This window comes from Hippichthys cyanospilos, chromosome 5 (assembly GCF_059441005.1).
Source record: "Hippichthys cyanospilos isolate Australia breed blue-spotted pipefish chromosome 5, RoL_Hcya_1.0, whole genome shotgun sequence".
NCBI classification, from domain to species: Eukaryota; Metazoa; Chordata; class Actinopteri; order Syngnathiformes; family Syngnathidae; genus Hippichthys; species Hippichthys cyanospilos.
In genome coordinates, this window is record NC_142373.1 from 24,927,501 (window position 1) to 24,948,902 (window position 21,402).

The window sequence follows — 21,402 nt, forward strand, 5'->3', positions numbered from 1 at the left end:
CTACCTTTCCTTATTTGGTCTTCATTCAGTAGCTAGAATCTCCTGGCGGATGGACCAACTCACATTATGCAGCTGCTATGCGTCCATTTCAGTGGCGGCACTGGTATTTGAACACATTTAGCCATTGTGGCTTTAAAAAAATCTGGTAGACACATTGGAATACAGTTAACCGCAACATTTCAGGGAAAAAGTGGGGTTGCTTGTTGGCAAAGTCTAGTATCTAAAATGAAGTCAGAAATACGACACTTGCTGGATGGGGACCTTAACCTGTTTACAACAGTAATCGATAAACATATTTAATGCATCTTTTAAATATTTTTTAATTCATTTTAATTCATCTTGTAATTTTATTGAATGCAAAAGAAAACACATACAGGCCTTTTACATCGTCTTTAATGATTAGAAAATGCTATCGTAGTTTTTAAACATTTATTGGAGCAGGATTCTCATTCAATTTTGTCACTATATATTTAATCAGGTTTAATGTAATAATGCTGCACTGTGTGGGATTTTACCTTTTTAGTTGACCTTTTATGACACCTTAACTGTTGACGATGGGCTCCCCTGTGAGCACCAAACCAAAAGCTTTTGGACCACATTTGGTTTTGAACGTTCTGCCCTGTCTGTGGATGTGAAGCTACAGTCAAAACCAATAACTAATATTTTGCTGAAATGGATTCTACATTTGATAAGGAGAACTTGTCCCAGACACCCACACTTACTCCGTGGAAAGCAAAAAAAAAAAAAAAGCCAGTACCCATAATCAACAAGAACCAGAGTAAACATTGTGTTAGGCAGTGAAGAGAGATGACATCCACCTTGGGCTTGAAAAGCAATGCACAAATACCTTTATTTCCACTCCAAAGGTAAGAAGTGATGAAAGGCGGTCCATTCAGGCTAAACGTCCCTGTATAGTCTTGGGAGACAACAGTCAATTGTAGCTACAGCATGCTTGTAAAATTTGAAACCACAGTACTATGCTGAGCGCATCCGCGGCCATATCACATTGAGCAGTGAATGTTTTTTTTTTTTTAATTTTTATATCAACATATGATAAAAGCAGGGGTTCTCAAATGTTTTGGAGTGAGACACCCATTTCTGGAAATCAAATTTTCCAAGGACCTCTCTTGCAAATATTTGCAGAAAAAAAAGGCAAACATACTGTAAGTGCCCTTTTTATTCACAAACAGATTCAGTTTAACAAGTATATTTGGTTCTTTTAGCCATACTGAAATTTACAAAACAAAAATTGCAAATTGCAAAATGTGTCAATTTCAAGAAGAGATTGCTGCCAAATATTTAGTGATTAAATAATCAAGCTCTTTGATGATGACGTGGATTATGTAGGTTTATTTGACAAATATAACACATATATATATATATATATATATATATATATATATATATATATATATATATATATATATATATATATATATATATATATATATATATATATATATATATATTAAAACATATTAAACGGGTTGAATTGTTTGCTGTATTGAAGAGGTATGAATTCATTCCCAATTTTTCAAATAAAACAAATAAAAGTTCAACACAAATACACATTTTTTTATTAATTCTCTCATTGCCAATGGCAGCTATAGACATAGTAAATAACAAATTTAGCGGAAGAACATTCAACTCATTCACTGACTGATGTACTATACATGCACTGTTGGCATTAAAACTGTTGAGTAAAAGCTATCAACAAGCCAGCCGTCCATCATTTTAACTGCTTATTTTTACTAGAGTCGCAAGTAGCACACTTGCCTATCACAGCCGTCTTCGGAGAGGAGGCAGGGTACACTCTGAAATGGTTGCCAGCCCGTCGCAAAGCACACAAACAGCTCTGCAACCTGTAGTGAATGCTAGCATATTTCATTCATTCAATGAGACAATGACATGGGACAATCCATTTGAATTGATGTAGAAATCATGTCATTGAACAAAGTACAACATATACTGTACATATAATATCAAATCTGTGGGACAATCTTCCAACTACCGTATTCTCTGCCCTTATGGTAAAAACCTTGAATTTTCGCAAAAGCTCACAGTGTGCCTTATAATTCAGTGAGCCTTATAAAGCACATAAAACATGACATTTCATTTTTGGGGGATGAAATAAAAACTTAATTCCTGCGTAAATTCTTTTACCAGTTATGAATGTATTTTTTTACAATTACATTTTTTATAACACACCGTTTGAAATTTTGATCTCTACATATGCTCCAATTTTGAAGTAATTTATATGAAGACAAAACCCCAAGTTTTTGTTAAAAAAAAAAAATGTGTGATTTTAAATCAACAAAACATGATCTTTTAAAGTTTTTGGTGGCAATTTGATGGAAAAAAAAAGAAATTGAATCAATTATCAGTCTTTTAAACTTGATTCATCTTGGCATTGATCTAAAAATATTTTAATGTAACCAAGAGGTATTTTTTTTATCAATTGTCAGATAGTACTTTCCACAAATCATCTCTAGTGTTCATTTTTGACTGAAAGTTTGACTGACTTGTTTTGTTGAAATTCCCTTTAGTGCAGCACCATCTAGTGGAGGCATAATGCAAGCCCAGCCACTACTGTAGCTTCTATTCCAGGGGTCACCAACGTGGTGCCCTCAGACACTGGGTAGCCCTCGAGTATCACATGACTAGCTCGCTGAGTTGTTCTGCAAATAGTTTACAAGTGACAGAACAGTGTGATTTTCTAGTTTGTTACTTTGTAATAAGGTGTAAAAATATTTTAATTGCCCGTTGTGACCTTCTGGTACAAATATTGGTGTGTTACAGTGCTTAGTGTGTGAGTGTGCGTGTGTGTGTGTGTGTATATGTGTGTGTGTGTGTGTGTGTGTGTATATGTTTAAGACCTTAAAAAGAAGTTCTGTTTTCATTTTTTTATACGAAAAATAACCAGAAGGGGCAGTCCCCTTATAGTCAGTGGAGAATTATAGTCCCCTGTTGGTCAGAAAAGCATGTATGTGTGTGTGTGTGTGTGTGTGTGTGTGTGTGTGCGTGTGTGTGTGCGTGTGTGTGTGTGTGTGTGTGTGTGCGTGTGTGTGTGTGTGTGTGTGAGTTTGTCAGGGTGTGTGCATGTGTGTACGTGTGGCTTAATGGCTAATGCAGTTATCATATTAATTATAGACAGTGTTACCAGTTCAGGGTGTACCCCTCCTACTGCCTGAAGCCAGATGGGATAGGCACCAGCAAGCCTGAGACCCGCTAGACAAGCGACTATAGATAATGGATGGATGGATGAACTTTTTTTACTTTGGTAAATGGCTAAATAGATTGAATACTCCTTTAATGTTGTCAAAGGTATTAATAATACGACAACATAATAATAATTTTCTTCATTTAAAATTTGTATTGGCATCATCCGGCTGTAGTTCTACAATACAGTCTTTGGGTTGAATTATAAAGAGACCGTGAAGTACATTTAAAAGTGATTTTTATTTAAAATCTTCCTTTGCTACACAGCTTCTTCTAAGAGCAGGAATCCATGATGCGCTTCATGCTCATGAAGCGAGTGCCACTCATGCCCATGTCCCTGAAGCTCCTGTACTCGCCGGGCCTCAGGTAAATCATCTTGCCCCTGAAGTTGGGCTGCTCGAACAGCAGCCAGTGGCCGTCCAGCACGCTGCAGGACAAGCATTCACTCATGCGAAGGCGGTCCAGGATGTTCTCGCAGTCTTCCTGCAGCTCATTGGACTGGCCGCTCATGTTCTCTCGTTCAAAGAGCCTGATCCTGAACTGGCCTCTGTGCTGTGGGTTGAAATGATAAAGGCAAAAGTCACCAATGCACACAAGTCAAAAGTTCTGAATGGTTATCTCGGTATGTCTTTCCTTTGCAGCATGAGCTCAAAGACAAGGAGGGATTTCTTCAGTTGCTGGTGGACTATAAAGTAACTTGGGATTTCTCATATCAAAATGACAAACTAACTACTGGAAATTTGCGTGTTTGCAATCAATAGCCATCAACTTGATATTTCAAAATTTCTCATTGACATAGGTAACTAACTCGAAGCATGATGTTGTTTGGACATACGTCGACTTATTACCTCGTCGGTATTCAAAATTCATACTGCCACTGCAAACACAAATGTAATTTTGTTTGAATGCTGGAGACCAAGATCAGGCTTTCATGACACTATGCGTTGGTCCTCATGGAAAATGCCATTAGGCAAAACGCTTTTGCCTATCTGACAGTCATAACCAGTATTTAAGTGTCGCTTTATTTTATTTTATTTCATTTTTATTTAATACATGGAATATTTGTCTCGTGAAAGATAATGAAACAGGTCATTAAATATTGTGTCATCATGTGAAGTAAACTACAACTCCCAAATACTTGTTTAACCTTCCTTCTTCTGTACTGTTAAAACAGTAAACCCAAAATAAAAAAAAAATGGAGATGAACCTTAAAAGCTCATATGTGATATTAATTAATTAACATAAGCCCAAAGGACATTTTGATCGTAACTTTAGTTAATTTTAGTTTCTTAGGCTTCATTTCAGACTCAGGAAGTTCCAGTTATAAAAATAGTAGTTAAAGGGATACTGATTTAGCCAATTTCAGCAGTAAAATGTTGATATTTTGTCTAGAATGATTATGTGAAGTGAAAACGAGAACACACATGCTCAAGGGTTGGTGAGGCCATTTTCATTTGAGAGAAAGTGGTAAATTGTGTTTTTAAAGGTATTAATTGAACATGTGAAATGATGTAGATCACAGGTGTCAAATCCATTTCCTCGAGGGCCGCTATCCTGCATGTTTTCGAACCTTCTCTCTCAATCACACCTGATTCAAAGGATTAGGATCAATTTCAAGCTCCTGCAGAGCTTGCTAAAAAGCTAATCATTTGAATCAGGTGTGTTGTGGAGAGAAAAGCGGAAAACATGCAGGATATCGGCTCTCGAGGACTGGAGCTCGACACCAATGATGTAGATATTAAATCAATAGTTGACAAACTATTATCTTTAGCAGTTACTTTCCTAAGCATACAATCTTGTAGGAACAGAAAGTGTTTTTAAAAAGCATGTTCACTTAAATAATCTTTTGTCACCAGAAATATATTTTTTTGTTTTTTCCATTTTAGTCTTTTAGTTCATTTCCATTAACAGTAACAACCTTGTCTATAGCGGCATAGATGCCAAGCTCACGCATCACCCTGAACAGATCAAATGGATTGCTGTGATACAGTACCATGGGGATCATGCGGCAAGACCTGATGCAGTCGCTCATGCCCATGCGTTGGTAATCTGAGTAGTCGCCCCTCCTGACAAAGAACTGGTTGCCCATGTAGTTTGTGCGGTCATAGACCATGAAGCAGCCGCTCTCCACTCGGCAAGAGAGGCACCTGCTCAGGTAAGAGGACATGTCAGCACAGTCGCTGCTGGTTTCATAGGACCGGCCCTGGAAGTTCCTGTCCTCGTAGAAGATGATCTGAAAGCCAAGCAATCATCAATTCATTATCCAGTAAAAGCAATTACCCCAAATCTCAGCTTTACCTTGCCCATGGTCATGGCTGCGGTGGTATGTGCCGAAGCTCAAACAGACTGCTTAGTTTTCTCTATGTCGGCCGACTGCTTTTATACCTGACCTCGTGCGTGAAGCATACATGACCCCATTGTGCAAAGTCCTGACAGAGCAACATGGAGTGGAGGCCCCACCGCGTGCATGGCCGCAATTCAAAGAGACCTTCAAACACATGGTGATTTGCGGTGGTAGCGAAAAGGCCCCACTGTATCACCTGCATTGTCTATACCTTTCAAAGGCAGAAAGCAGGTTTTCCACAAACAAAACCTTCCTAAGGATCATTCCATCAATGCATCACCCACATACATTCTACAAAACAAACAAAAAGCAGACTATAGAAACGATTGAACTGCCGTACACAAATTCACTTTAATGAGCATGAGAAATGTTATGCAACCTGCTCTTAAAATATCATATGTTATAGAGAGTATTATTACTCACACTCAGTTGATTGAGTTTACTTAGTGTACGAATGTTCCTGGAGTCCGTCAAGGCTCTGTGCTTGGTCCTAAATTATTTATACTGTCTATCAATGACATTTGCTGTGTCTCACACTTTCCTAAGATAGATTCAAGATTCAAGAGTTTTATTGTCATATGCATAGCAATACTACAAAAGGAAATTCTCATTCTGTTCACTTCCCCGAGCTGACTACATTCCACATTCAAGCAAATAATAAAGTAGGCAATAAAACAAAAACAAAAAACGGTAATAGTGCAAAAAGTGCAATCATATTAAACTACAAATAAATGAATAGACTTACATTCTGTGCATATTATGGAGTAGATGGTGTGGAAGAAACTATACATTTGAGGATGACAGTGTTTACTATCATGTCGGGCAAAATACTATGTATTTAGCATTTTTCCCTGCATTGTGCAGGAAAAGTATCATGTGCTGATGACAACTTTAGATTGCTTAGGAGAAAACCTCGAGCAGCTTCTCAGGACGGTGGAAAAACTATAAAATAATTAAAAAAGGCTATTAATAAATTACCATTAGATGAAAAAAAAGACAACGTATATAATCTTTTGTAACAGACAAATTAAGCACCAAAGCAAAATTACCGCTAATTTACTTAGTCTAGATGAAAAAAATAGGTAACCTGTATAAAATAAAGGCTCACCAGAAAAAGCAATCATCATATACTGTACATTATATTGTTCATTCTTCATGCCCGACATGGAGAATAAGTGTCAGTGCTTACAAAACAAATAATCTATCTTTAAACTCCAAAAATTAGCAATATTAATTATTGACCAAATTATATAGAATAAAATAACACATTATTGATCAAATCAAATACTCTCAAATTCTACAATTCAGTCTAAACCAAAACAGCACGAATAATATACAAAGTATATGACAATTAACTTTGCCACAGTGTCCAGAGGCTCCTCAAAGTCAGGGAAGGTCATTATGGTCTAAAGCAGGGGTGTCAAACTCGTTCTTATCGAGGGCCACGTTGCAGTTACAGTTTTTGTCAGAGGGCTGGGATGACTATAATGATAAAATACCTTTTGGGTGTATTTGTCACACTTCCAACTAGTTTTGAAATCAGAAAGAGGGTGAGGGTAAAAAAACGCTTGCTTTTTCCCCCTGCTAATAAGCTAATCATTTCAATCAGTTGTGTTGGTGAGAGACATCCGGAAAATATGCTGGAGACGGGCCCTCGGGGTCTGGAGTTCTTCACCTGTGGTCTAAATGGTGAAGGTATCTTTGAAAAATCAAAGACAAGAACTAACATGAAATAAATTTGTATTTAAGGGCTAAGTCAAATCGAAATTATGAAATGGAATTGAAAAGATGTGCATAAAATGAGATTTTAAAATTTATTTCTACAAAGGTATATCATTCAGTAATAAACATGGGCAACTGCACAGAATCCTTAATTCGTAGGTCTTTAGGCACACCCAGTTTGATCACAGGTATTTTTATTTGGACTATAGGAATAACCCACTAATATATCAACAAGACAACATGATTTATGATAATTTTATGAGAACAAGCGGTAGGACTAGTTAAGATTGTGTTCTTCTTACTACTCCTTTTGAACATATAAATTGTACTGAACTAGAATTGATGATATACAATATTTTTTCAGATTTTGTATGTCTATGAAATTTGTGTGTCACTAGTTCTCAATCACCGAAAACAATGTGAAATCTGAAGTGTGACATATGACTTCAATGCATGAATTACCTTTAACATACAGTTCAGTCTTGTTATGAAAATATGTATGGTTTTCTTTGGGTTAGAACAGAGGTCCCCAAGCCTGGTACCGGTTGGTGGCTCAACTGGTACCTGGCCTCATAGGCCGCACCTGAAATCATTAACTTGTCATGGCCTCTAAGAGTTGGCTCGTGTTTGTGTTGTTTTGCCTCCCTCTTCAGGTGTTTTTGAGTAATTTATCTGATGGCAGTTCATTCCAAGACGATTCGATAGGCTGATTCAATCACCTGACATCTCTGGCTCAAGGGGCAGTGACGATGTCAACAACACACTAGTGAACTAGTGTTACGATTGGTTTTATTCCACGAAGCGGTAGACGAGGAAGAGACAGTGTGCTTGTGAAATGTGGTGCCAAACCCGGTGGACATGGGATGACGAAACCTTGGTACCTGTGCTTCTTTTCATTTTGTGAACAAAGATAGGCACAGCGAATGAGTTGCTATTTGCGCTAATGCCAGGCATCTTACTTTCAGGTTCAATATTATAATATTTCATAAGAAATTAAGGCATCACTATGCCAAAAGTAATATACAGTCATATACTGTATAAAATCATATATGTGTACATGCCAACTAATGTTTTAAGTTTCAAAAGGCATGATACATACCCTTGAACTCATTCATTGCCATTGACGTCTATCGACATCAAAGATCCATTTGACTGGGCAGACTGTGAATGAGCCATTGATTTCTATAGTTGTCAATGGCAATGTTATGTTGCTCAAATTACATTGATGTATGTACTATTGATGTATGTGCTATTGATGTACGTACTATTATACGTTTGAAATACAAACAAAAAGGATGGGGAGCACAATGGAAGCATTTTTGCCTTATATGCAGAGATCGCCGGTTCCCTTCCGCCTTCGGCCATCCTGTGAGGTGTTTGCACTCCGATTCTAGCTGACCTGCATTGGCTTCCAATACACGTGAGATGTGATTTTAAGGTGCTGTTAATTACTTATAAAATTTTACACGGTTTAGCTCCTTCCTATCTCGTCGACTTAGTATCACCATATGTTCCGTCCCGACAACTTCGATCACAAAATGCCGGTTTGCTATCGACCCCACGGGCTAAAAAGAAGTCCGCGGGATCAAGGGCATTTTCCATTTGCGCGCCAGTACTATGGAATGCCCTACCAATGGAAGTTCGCGCAGCCACCTCAGTAGAAATCTTTAAATCCCGACAAAAAACACATTTATATTGAAAAGCATTTAGTTAATTGAGCCTGTGTGCAGCTTTCTTCTTTTTTTCCTTTTTCCTGCCCCCCTCTTCCGGCTCGGAGAGGAGGCTAGCGAGATGGTGAGGGTTGACTCGACCGCCTCCATTTGGTCCTGCGCTGATCGACCATCGCGGGTTAGGAGTGCGGCCGTCTGCGGTCCACTTGGTTGGAATGTGGGATGGTTCCTGCCCAATGGCTTTGCCTGCTGTCAAGACATCACTGCACTATATAGCACAATATGTTTTCTGTAATCTATATTGTTTATGTGTATGTCTGTATTTGGTACATGCAGCATCCACTTCAACCTGTGGGCCTGGAAGGGGGCTCCTCCCACCTGTGGTCCCTTCTGGAGGTTTCTGATTTTCTCCTAATTGGGGTTTTGAGTTTTTCCTTCCCCTTCTGGGAGATTGGACAGGGGATGCTGTTGTGTACCTTACACTGAAAAGATGTCTGTGTACGACTTCTTTTTTCGAAAGAGGTCTCCACATGACCTCTTTTCATCTGTGAAGCCCTTAATTATATTTTGCCATGCCCCCCTGGGAAAGAGAAAACTTTTGCCCCCCCCCCCCCCCTTCCCCCCCAACACACACAAACACACACATACACACACACACACACACACACACACACACTTGACGCGCTAATTCAAAATAAGATTATTATCTATAGAATTTGACTAATATTCCTAAACCTGTAACCTTTTTAACATTAACAAAAAAAATGCAATCAAAAACATTCAACAACTGTTAATTATTTTTACAGTGTTTATACGGGTTGGAAAGAACAAAGTGCATCAAGGTGCCTGAAACAAAAACAAAAAAATATGAAAATTCTTATTTTATTGCAATTACACTTCACATGACAAAAACAAAGCCTTTTCCCCTGGGGACATCTGCACCATCCCTGGCATCACCCACTCCACTATTTGAGAAGCACTGGTAGACAGCGAACAGCAAATGATTGTAAACAGTTAGTTATGTTAGTTGTTAGTTATGTCAGTGGTACAGCTTTCCCTTATTTATATTGTAAAACCGTGAAAAAAGGAAAATACACCAAACATAACTCAGGTAAATCCCGTATGCAAAAATTGTATAGCTTACTAAATGTACACAAATTGCGCGGATTAAATCAATTATATAATTGAATTACCAATGATATTCTTTCAGTACAAAACGTTAATTAGATGCAAATGAGTATGATTATCAATGCCAAACATTTGCATATGCTAACATTTACCACAAAGTAAATACCTAGCACAAACGAAATTGCTAACGAACTAAACACATACAAGGCAACACTATATAATATGCTGAAGAGAAAAACGAACATTAGCTAGCATGTTGTCTACAGTCACAAATTGGACCAGCAAACGACTAGTTTGGGGCATATCAACATGAATGACAACATTCCAACGAAGAAAACACAACTCGCAGACATTCGTGGGCCACATTTCACAAAAAGAAGGAACAACGTGTGCGCACCGACAGCGATTGCTCCACAATGTCCCTCCTCACCAAAAATTGCACTATCGACAACGGCCAGAGGTGGAGACAAAAAACAAAGACTAAGCCAAACAAGGCACAAATCTATAACTGTTAAGAGATTAAAAGTTTCAAAACACCCAAATTATTACATGGTCCTCCTGCAGTCAGGCCATGAACCCCACTGCATTAAAATATTCTTAGGTGTACTTGCGAGCGTTTGTCTTTCTATGCCCTGCAATTGGCAGAATGTACCCCGCTTGTTACCTGATGACACATGGGATAACTTCCAGCACGCCCGTGCCCCTTGTGAAGATAAGTGGCTAAGATAATGAATGGAAAAGAATGGAAATGAAAAAAAAGAGAGGAACTCACAAAAGTAAACAGCTATTTTTTTGTTGCTTTAATTTGAAAAATTGAACATTTAGCACGTGTCCATGATGCGCCTCATGCTCAAGAAGCGAGTGCTGCTCATTCCCATCTCCCTGAAGCTGCGGTGCTCACCGGGCCTCACGTACACCATCTTGCCGCGGAAGTTGGGCTGCTCGAACAGCAGCCAGTGACCCTCCATCACCTGGCAGGACATGCAGTCATTCATGCGGAGACGCTCCATGATGTTGTCGCAGTCCTCCTGCAGCTCTTGGGACTGGCCGCTCATGTTCTCCCGCTCAAAAAGTCGAATTCTGAACTGGCCTCTGTGCTGTTTTGGGGAGAGTGAAAAAAAATACAGGTTTCCAATTTCACTCATAGTCATATCTTTGTCGTCTATGGTTTTTCCTCAATCCTGCAATCAGACTTTTAAACCTGTTGGTTTCAACTTTTTGACACAACGTAACACCGAAAAAAATACTATCCAACACGAGTATTTTGACTATGATAAACATTAACCCTTGACTGGGCACAGCGGTCACTTTCATCCGACAGTCCCCGTAACAGCCATTGCTTAAATTCTAACATACCCCTAAATTCTGAGAATTCTTGCCTTTTAGGACTTAAAAATACAAAAAACATGTGCCTAATAAAGCCCATTTTTGTCTCTTTAGACTATCGGCCCAAAGGGGCCGCTGTGCCCAGTAAAGGGTTAAAATCCAGCAGAGAAATTTTAAGCAAAAAATTAGATTTCATCCTTAATAAATATATTCAATATTATTGTAAGCCACTGAAACATTATTAAAATATTAAAACATTATTTTGCCCCGCTAGGATGCAAAGTTATTGGCCCAACCAAGCATTTGGGGGATTTCTTTAAGAAGTTTAAAATATTTAGATGCGTACCACTATGGCTAAAACTGTAATTATTATTTCAAAGAAAAAAAAAACTTAGAATGCCCAAATACTTTGACAGTTATGAGTTCTGCTTTTCAACATGTTTCTAACAATGTAAATTCAATTTTTTGTATATAAAAGATATCCTACAAAAAAATTGTCACTCAAGCCAAGAGAGCTTCATTATTATGTTACAATACACCTGATGGATCTCTGGGATGAAGTGCCAGATTGAGGCAGCCATATTGCTTTTTCCATGATGATATGACAGAAATGACACAAATTGTGAACAACCTCCTGGACTCAAAGGTTAGAGCGTGAACGCACTGGACCAAAATCCTCCATCCTACCCACCATGGGGATGATGCGGCAAGACTTGATGCCACTGCTCATGCCCATCACGCTCATAGAGTCGGCGTGCTCGCCCCTCCTCATGAAGTGTTGGTTGCCCATGAAGTTGGGACGCTCATAGATCATGAAGCAGCCGCTCTCCACCCGGCAGGACTGGCACCTGCTCAGGTAGGAGGACACGTCGGAGCAGTCACTCATGCACTCATAGGAGCGACCCTGCAAGTTCCTCTCCTCGTAGAAGATGATCTGGAAAAGCACACTGGGATCTAAGAACATTTTCATTGACTTGTGTAGCTTTGCACCTGTTTTCACTGTATGAACAAAGATGATGCACCCCATCTCTATGTTTTTTTTTAGCCCAGTGCTTCACAAATACTGGAGTGGGCTCTCCTTGGGTGGGGGGGTGCGAGGTGATGCCAGGAGGGGCACGGATGACCCCAGGGAAAAGGCTTTGTTTTTGTCATGTGAAGTGTAGTTGCAATAAAATAAGGACCTTCAACATCAGGTTTCAGGCACTTTGATGCACTTGGTTATTTTTTCTGTTTTAGACTAAGATGTAATCTGTATAAACAATGTAAAACAGTGGTCACCAATGTGGTGGCCACGGATACTGGGTAGCCCCCCGATTATCACATGAGTAGCCCACAGACCTGTTCTGCAAATACTTTACAAGTGAGAGAAGATTGTGATTTTCTAGAAATTTTACTTACAATTATGCATATGACATGTATTACACTTGATTTACTTATTTACTGCAGCTGTTTTTTAAATATTGTGAGAAATCAATAACATGATCAGGGTCTTCACATGAACTATTATCCCTTTGTATTACTCAGTACCAAAGAAGTAGCTCTCGGTTTCTAAAAGGCTGGTGATCGCTGCTGTAAAACATAAAAAACAGTTCTTGAAAGTTGATGTATATATATATTTTTCTTTTGCTAATGTTAACATAGGGATACAGATTTAGCTATTCTTACACAAGTTTCACAGATAATAATCTTATTTATAGCCAGTGCGTCGAGTGAGGGGAAGGGGGTGCAAAACGTTATCTCTTTCCAATGGAGGGCTTGGCAAAATATAATTGAGGAAAACGATTTTAGCCATTATATTACCCTTGCACCCCTTTTCAACATTCATGCTAGCCACTCGATGTAGATGGTCATATGGCTCCCTCGTCTAAACTTTGCAATCAAGTCAAGTAAATCCAATTTGCAACCACTTAGGAAAGAATGCATGGTACTGTTTTGAACTCACCTGTTTTGACGATCTATCCTAATTTTTAGCCTCCTAGTGTTTGTTTCGATGCTTTTTGTTAGTGGTATCAAGATAAATGGCTCAAATCAGATCATTTTGTGTGTGTGTTTTTTTTATATACGTTTATACCTTAATTTGATAAATAAAAAAATATTTGATAAAAAAAATATTTGATAAAAAAATAATAATTGAAAAAAAATCTTATTTTCAAAAGGTTATTATTTAAAAAACGGTTGCAAAGATGCTTCATTATAATGCCCTCTCCCCTCCAAAAGTCCAAAAAAGTCATTTATTTGGACTCTTTGAATTTGAAGCTGCTGATGTCAAATGTAAAACCTTTCCTTCAGTATATATGACCCATTAGGCAAAGGCGATGTGAACAGATTTGTAAATACGGTAAAATTATAATATTATGTATGGCAACCCTCATTCAGATTTTTTTTTTCATAGATTTCACAGAGTACATTTTTGGAGTCTATTTTTTTTTATAGTGAAAAAGGCTATATTTGATGATATATCTAACTGTCAGTACACTCTTGCAGAATTTAGGAATCCCTATGACAGGAGATATGAAATTCTTACCTTGCCCATGCTCATGTCAGTAGTGGTCATGGTTACCAGGTGAGCTGCTGCTATTAGCACTGAACTGATGCTGTCCCCTTTCCATTTAACCCTCGCTTTTATACCCAAACGCTGCCCAGGGCATCAGCGGGCCCCTATTGTGTAAAGCCCTGAGCCAGCAACGTGCTATGGAGTGCAAAAGGGGCCTGTGTCACATGTCTAACATGGTGGTCTCGTGACTAGGCCCTTGAAGACCAGGTATCACAAAGCCTTTTGTAATTGAAATGAACAAAACGGCTGGTTTCATTGTGCTGTTTGAGCTGATGAGAACAAAGAAGAGGAGGATCGGCAATAAAACTGTACATGCTGTACATTCACATTGCAAGCTGCATTTAATTACCATCACATTGATGGGATCCAACCTGGAACTCAGAGGACCAGTAACAATTCGCTGTGGTTGTTTAGACATAATTCTCTTGTTCATTCAAGGTCATATTATCGAGGTATTTTGACTTCTTCTTCTTCAAAAATAACTGCCATAGCTTGAGCTTTAAAAACTTTAAATTGCCAAAAGACTTATTTTTTAATTCCAATTTATTTTTAGCTAGTTAATGCACGGCTTGATCAGCTGACATGGTTAACTTGCATATCTGTGAAATGTACATCTTTTGGAGTAACATGTTCCCAGTGGTTAGCACGTCTACCTCACTCACAATGCAGGGTCGGTATTCGGCTCCTGCGTTCCTGGGTGGAGTTTGCAAGTTCTCTCTGTGCCTATGGTCATCACACATTTCAAAAACATGCATTGTGAGTACATAAAACACTTAAAAATGTCCCTAGGTGTGTTTAAGAGAATGAATGCTTGCATTTGTGTGCCCTGCCATTAGCTGGCAAAAAGTTCAGGTTTACTCTGCCTATTGCCCCAAAATGACCGGAATAAGCCCCAGCATGCCCACGATCCTCGTGTAGAAAATGGATGGATGTTCCCAGTGTTTTTTGTAGGAAAAACTATATTAACACAGTGTTGTTAGATTTTATTGTGTTGCAAGTACAGCTGATGCCCCCACCATCTCATTCACTTCATAATCAGAGAATCAATGCAGTATCAAATTTACCTGTTACAGCCATTAGGCTTTTCCTTTTTTTGTTTTTGTTTTGTCTTTTATAAACGTGTTTTTCTTTTTATAATTGGCTTTGGTATTTGTTTTTTTCATTCTCACTTCAGGGCCTGCAGAACCTTTTTTGTGAATGCACTCATTCTGACATCAGCCAAAATATGCCTGTCGATGTTTTTTAAGAAAAACAACTCTATTTTTCTTTCCTGTGCCTACTTTATGGTCCTTCTTTTTCACATAAAACTATTAATGTGCAAAGTGAACTTGGTGAATTCAAACCTTATTCGAGCAATTGCAAAATGTCAGTGTCATGAATGAGTCTTTAATACTTCACTTCTATCAGTGTTCTTTACAAAGGTAAATATTTCTACATGATTACTTTTGCCCTTTGTCAAAAACCTTGTTCAAAGCAATATGCTTATAATGTATAGTGATAAGTTTTAATTGCTGATGCGGCTCTATTGTTGTTTAAATGCTCCGAAAAGTAGCCTATGTTATTCACGATTAAGGTGTACGCCCAGTGATGCGTACATGTGCTTCTTGGGGGTATTTATTAGAGTCGGACACCACCGAAGGCGTAAGTGTGAAACACATGGACCGCTGCTGTCATCAACTGATGCATGGAGCATCAATCCGCAGACGATCACAGAAGTTCTTGGTTGCTCTTGTCAGTGTCTCCTGGAAGTAGATACAGAATGACAACCCAGAAGTGCCTTTAAACTAGGCACATTTCTTTAGTTTCCGTAAATTTCTTTATCTTGCTCATCAATTAGGTGCCAGCATTAATGACATTTCAATTGAAAGTAAAGCTTTAAATTTCTTTCAGTAATGATGGCTGTCAACTCTGAGCATTTTGTGTAGCTTACAGAGGTGGGGGACTCAAGTCAATGCAGACTGCCATTGCAAGTTCATGGACTTAAATTTGCTTGGCTGAAACTTTTAGCTCAGCTCAAACTCCAAGTCAAACCAAATACCTATTTGAAACACTCATTGCTGCTGTATTTCTGCTTATTGAGTCAGCACTCAGTAGTCATATGATAAAACACGTCATTTAATAACAATATGAAAACAGTAAGCTAGCACATATTAAACTAAAAAAAAAAAACTATAAATAATAACTGTAAAGAATACGACGTAAAAATAGTGGTGCGGTGGTTAGCATTTCCACCTCACAGTGACTCCTGCACTGACTCCTTCCTGTGCATTCTCCCCGAGCTTGCGTAAGTTCTCTCCGCACTCTCTGGCTTCCTCCCACACTCCTACAAAAGCATGCATGACATGCTTAGGTGCTTGGACATTCTAAATTGTCCTTAGGTGTGATTGAATGCGTGAATGGTTGCTCGTCTATGTATGTCCTGCAATTGACTGGCAACCAGTTCAGGGTGTCCCCCGCCAACTGCCCAAAGTCAGCTAGGATAGAAACCAACAAGCCTGCAACCCCTGTGTTGCAATGAGCAGCTCTAGAAAATGGAAGGAATGATGAAAGAGAAAAAAAAAACATCAAACAAAATACAGTACAAGTATGTACTGTAGAAGAAGAATAGAAGAAGAATAGAAATGTGTCTTAAGACGAGTTTTACTGTTGACCAGGGAGGAGGCTTGCGTGATTTTTAACGGAAGGTCATTGAAAATGGAAGGGCTGGCGACAAGAAATCAGGCAGTCGACCTGACTGACTGATTTGTCATGTAATCCTCCTTGAATGCATTGTCTTCAGCTCGTCCACATTTGTTGTTTGGTATTTCCAACCTGCTTGTGTCTTTTTGAGCGAGTCGGATGAATGCGACTTGGCCATTCAGACACGTCAAAAGATCGGTATGTATCTGATTTAGAACCACGAAACCAAGTGGCCCGGGCCGTATTTGAAAAAAAATCGGATGTCGTTCACACTGCCATCGAAAGATAGATACAGGTCGGACAGGTGAAAAAGAAATCACAAATAGGATCACACAGAATATTACATATATACACAACGGCATTCCCCTGAGCAAAGCTCCCAGAAGAGAAAGGGATAAACTCAAGAAACCTATCTGAGAAAAAAATAAGAAACTTCGAGAAAAGACAGCAGATGCATGGAGCCCCCTTCTGGGCTCAACAGGTTGCATGAGATGTCAAGTGCCAAAAGTAAACACATTGTGCCATATTAGGCAGTCAATGTGCTGTGTGAAGATGCCATGATGCCAAGAGATGCCATCGGGTAAGATCCTCCTCACAGTCTGGCCCTGTGAGTCCATTCCAAGAGAAACGTCGCGGTGGAGGTGGTCCATCTCAAAACCCGCATTAGTGGATCAGCGCAAGTACGCGCGACAGCATTCAATTTGCCACTCACCATCTAGCCAGCTCTCCAAACCAGAAGAAGGGGACAGGAAGGGAAATGAGAAAGCTGCATTCCTACAGACCCTAACTAACAAACCCTAAGTAAATTCTTGAGTGTAGAAATGTGTTCTATGTCAGGATTTAAAGATTTCTACGGAGGTGGTTGCTCGAACTTCCATAGGTAAGGCGTTACAGAGCACTGGCGCGCGAATGGAAAAAGTGAGAGAGGTAATTAAAAAAACAGTGTTTTTTGTTGTCGGGACGGAATATATGGTGATACTAAGTCAACAAGATAGGAGGGAGCTAAGCCGTGTAAAATTTATAAATAATTAACAACACCTTAAAACTGCATATCAGGTGTATTGGAAGCCAGTGCAAGTTGGCTCATATCGGGGTAATAAGATTGAACGTTCTCGTCCTCGTCAAGCGGCGGCATTTTGTACTGACTGCAGGCGTTTCATGCTAGACAAGGAAAGTCCAGAAAACAATACGTAACAGTAGTCAAGGGGTGGATGTACCAAATGCATGAATTAATGTTTCAGCATCACTAGGAGACAGAATAGGGCAAATCTTGGCGATAGAAAGAACGCAGTTCTAGTAGTGTTTCTAATATACATTTGAAAGGAGAGCATGTCACGCCAAGGTTTTTTGCAAAGCCACGTTGGGCAATGGTACAATCATCCAGATTCAAAGTGGCACTTTAACAAGTGCTGATGATGAGCAGACCTAAAGCAAATGTTAATATGCCGACCAGTAATCTTTTCCTCTCTTTTGTCCATTTTATGTAAAGCTACAAGTACATATAACAATTAGTTCTTTTACAAACCATGCACTGCAATTACCCTTGCATCTCCCGCTCACGTGTTGCCTTGCAATGTCTGTGCATTCCATGCAATTCAATATTCAAAATGACAAATTAATACAGTGAAGTGAATGAATGTCTGACAAATGTTGAATAGTGCGCAGCATAACTTATTTATTGGACATTTAATTGCAAGAATCTGTGATTCGCCTCATGCTCATGAAGCGAGTGCTGTTCAGGCCCATCTCCCTAAAGTTGCGATACTCGCCAGGCTTCACATATAACATTTTGCCGCGGAAGTTGGGCTGCTCAAACATCAGCCAGTGGCCCTCCATCACCTGGCAGGACATGCATTCATTCATGTGGAAGCATTCCATGATGTGTTCGCAGTCATCCATCAGCTCGTGGGACTGGCCACTGAAGTTCTCCCTCTCGAAGATCCTCATCCTGAACTGGCCTCTGTGCTGCTTGAAAAGAGTTTGGTAAAGACACTTTCCATCGCTGGAGACTTTTTACTTTTGAAAGACATTGTTTTTTTACCCACCTTGGGAATCATGCGACAGGATCTGACGCAGTCCCTCATGCCCATCATGCTCATGGAATCGGTGTATTCGCCCCGCCTCATAAAAACCTGGTTACCCATGAAGTTGGGGCGTTCATAGACCATGAAGCAGCCGCTCTCCACCCGGCAGGACTGGCACCTGCTTAGGTAGGAGGACATGTCAGAGCAGTCGCCTGTGCACTCATAGGAGCGACCCTGGAAGTTCCTCTCTTCATAGAAGATGATCTGAGAAAGCAGGAGGAAGACAGTGAGCAATGATCAAGAACTTATATAAGAACATGAATCATATGACATGAAATGTCTATATGTGCCCTGTAATTGACTGGAGACCAGTCTATGGTGTACCCTTCCTAAAAGTGGGCTTTCCCACATCTACTGAGTCCGAACGGGACGAAAAATGGAGAGATGGATGGAGGAATTTAAGCGTAATGTACCTTGCCCCTCATGCTGCTCCCAGTGTTGCTCATGTTGGATGGAGAATGTGTTGTTGTGGTGTGCTGTACCGAGTTTCACCCTTACCTTTTATACCTGAACAAGTGAAGGCCCCTCCTCTTTACAAATCCCTGAGTCAGCAACCCTGTTGACACCCAGAACACAGTTATGACCATAATTTCAGGGCTGGGGAACCTTTCAATCCTTTAGAAAAGCCTTTTCTTTCACGATAGAAAGAATTTTTGGCCATGCTTTCACATGTGAAAAGGCGCAACTGCATGGTTAACAAACGGGACTATGACTAGTAGGGTTGAGAATTGTCTTTGGTCTTTCAATGTGACCTGCGCTAGCAAAAATGTCTGCACGTCGGCAGATAAAGTCTTGCATAAGTAACAGATCGCTCTGACCAAAATATACATTATGAGAGTTCTCATAAAATACCCTCCTTAAGATCTCTTGTTATATTTCCCAGCAGTTAAAATGTTAATTGTAATCACAGTTTATGAAAATGGCGCCACAGTGGGAGACTGGTTAGCGCTTCCACCTTTTGGTTCCGGCTCTGGCCTTCCATTTGTGGAGTGTGCATGTTCTCTTTGTGCCTGTGTGGATTTTCTCCAGGTACTCCGTTTTCCTGCTTCACCCCCCCCCCCCCCCCCCCCCCAAAAAAAAAAACAAAAAAAAACAAAAAAAAAAACAGGATTTGTAAATTGGACACTCCGAATTGCCCTTAGGTGTGTTAGTCATGATAATGGATGGATAGATGGATGAGGTAGGAAAATAAGGGATTAGTAGAAAATACACATTGCTGCTTACAGGTTATTAGCCAACTAGCTAGTTAGCACAACCTGTTAAAGATGTCAACAAAAAAAATGGACATCCTTGCCACAAACTAAATTTTTAGGCTCAATACTCACTCAAATTCTTGTATATGAATACACATAGCAACTAATACAAGTAAAAAATACACCATAATGTTCCCTCCCAGTACTCCCACACTGTATCCCAAAACATGTATGGCAGGTGAATTGGACATACTAAATTGTACTTCGGTGTGATATGGTGTGTGAATGGTTGACCGTCTCTTTGTGCCCTGCAATTGGCTTGCGACCGGTTCAGGGTGTCCTCCGCCTACTGCCCAAAGGCGGCTGGGATAAGGCAATAGGAAGCCTGCAACCCTTGTGAGGATAAGTGGCTATACAAAATGGATGAATGGATATTCTAAGCAAGTTACATTATGTCACACACATGAGGGCAATGCTCCTCTGTGGTTGTGTTGTGCCATCAAATTTCAAAAACTTTGCTGAGAGTTGAATCTGAAACAAGAGCAATGTTTTGGATTTGCACCCCAGATGAAGAGAGAATGTTTTTGTTAAAACATGTGTTTCCAGGGCTTTCCTAGAGTTGAAGAAAACAACAGAATTAGTCTGAGAATCTTGATTTGAAAATACCACCTCAACACTGTATATCTCTTTTCAATTTGTGGACAAAGAGAACGGGACATTATGCACATGAAAGTGACATGAAGCTTGTTTATTTTACCCATTTTGCCCTAGTCATCTAGTTAAGTCATCTTGTTTATTTTACCCCATTCTGCCCCAGTCATCTAGTTAATTCATCTAATTACTTGAAAATAGCTGGCTTCTATATCTGCTTTCGGCAAAATAAAACAAATACCATATTTTTCGGACTATAAGCCGTGACTTTTTTGTCACGACTTGAGCCCTGCGGTTTATAGTCCAGTGCGGCTTATCTGCTGTTTTTCTCCACCGGTCAAGCAAATGTGAGCATCTGCTCAAGCAGTCAGTTTATGGAATAACTATGAAATAGAACTGAAATGATGTGAATCAATGGCTGTGCTCAAAAAGAGTTCTAAAACATATTGTTAAAAATATAAAAAAAAAAAAAAAAAAATCTAAATTAAATAAGATCTTGTGTTAAAGTTTGTGACGTGTAAATTTGATATACGGTATACAGTATATATGATTGTATTTATAATATTGTCATTGTTTATATTATTTATGTGCAGTGTGCAATGCTCACTAAATTCATCCATCAATTAAACAATGGGAGACAGAATGTTGTCAAAGTGTTGATTTCAAGTTTGCACTGCTCTTTAACTCTGCAGTATTCTGTTGCTGATATGTAGGTAACATCGATCCACCCATTTTCTATAGATACAATGTTGGGACTAAACACACAGGCATGTTCAGTCTGTTAAAAAGAGGATGTTGCAGTTTGCTGACAATAAAAAAAAATAAATACAAA

At 39.3% G+C, this 21,402-nt stretch overlaps 3 protein-coding genes across 3 annotated transcripts; all 3 read right to left on the reverse strand.

Moving 5' to 3' along the window:
* Positions 1–3,440: 3,440 nt before the first annotated feature.
* On the reverse strand, positions 3,441–5,593 carry LOC148424091 (gamma-crystallin M3-like). Its single transcript, XM_088414515.1, has 3 exons — positions 5,518–5,593; positions 5,213–5,452; positions 3,441–3,771 (listed from the first exon to the last, which is right to left on the reverse strand). The coding sequence occupies exons 1-3, from the start codon at positions 5,530–5,532 to the stop codon at positions 3,493–3,495; spliced, it is 534 nt and encodes a 177-aa protein (XP_088270641.1). The 5' UTR covers positions 5,533–5,593; the 3' UTR covers positions 3,441–3,492.
* Positions 5,594–10,860: 5,267 nt separating this feature from the next.
* On the reverse strand, positions 10,861–14,017 carry LOC148424092 (gamma-crystallin M3-like). Its single transcript, XM_088414521.1, has 3 exons — positions 13,934–14,017; positions 12,101–12,343; positions 10,861–11,180 (listed from the first exon to the last, which is right to left on the reverse strand). Exons 1-3 carry the CDS (start codon positions 13,961–13,963, stop codon positions 10,905–10,907), a joined length of 549 nt encoding a protein of 182 aa, XP_088270647.1. The 5' UTR covers positions 13,964–14,017; the 3' UTR covers positions 10,861–10,904.
* Positions 14,018–18,328: 4,311 nt separating this feature from the next.
* LOC148424093 (gamma-crystallin M3-like) lies at positions 18,329–19,197 on the reverse strand. The gene is made up of 3 exons (XM_088414832.1): positions 19,140–19,197; positions 18,688–18,930; positions 18,329–18,607 (listed from the first exon to the last, which is right to left on the reverse strand). Exons 1-3 carry the CDS (start codon positions 19,170–19,172, stop codon positions 18,329–18,331), a joined length of 555 nt encoding a protein of 184 aa, XP_088270958.1. The 5' UTR covers positions 19,173–19,197.
* Positions 19,198–21,402: the final 2,205 nt, after the last annotated feature.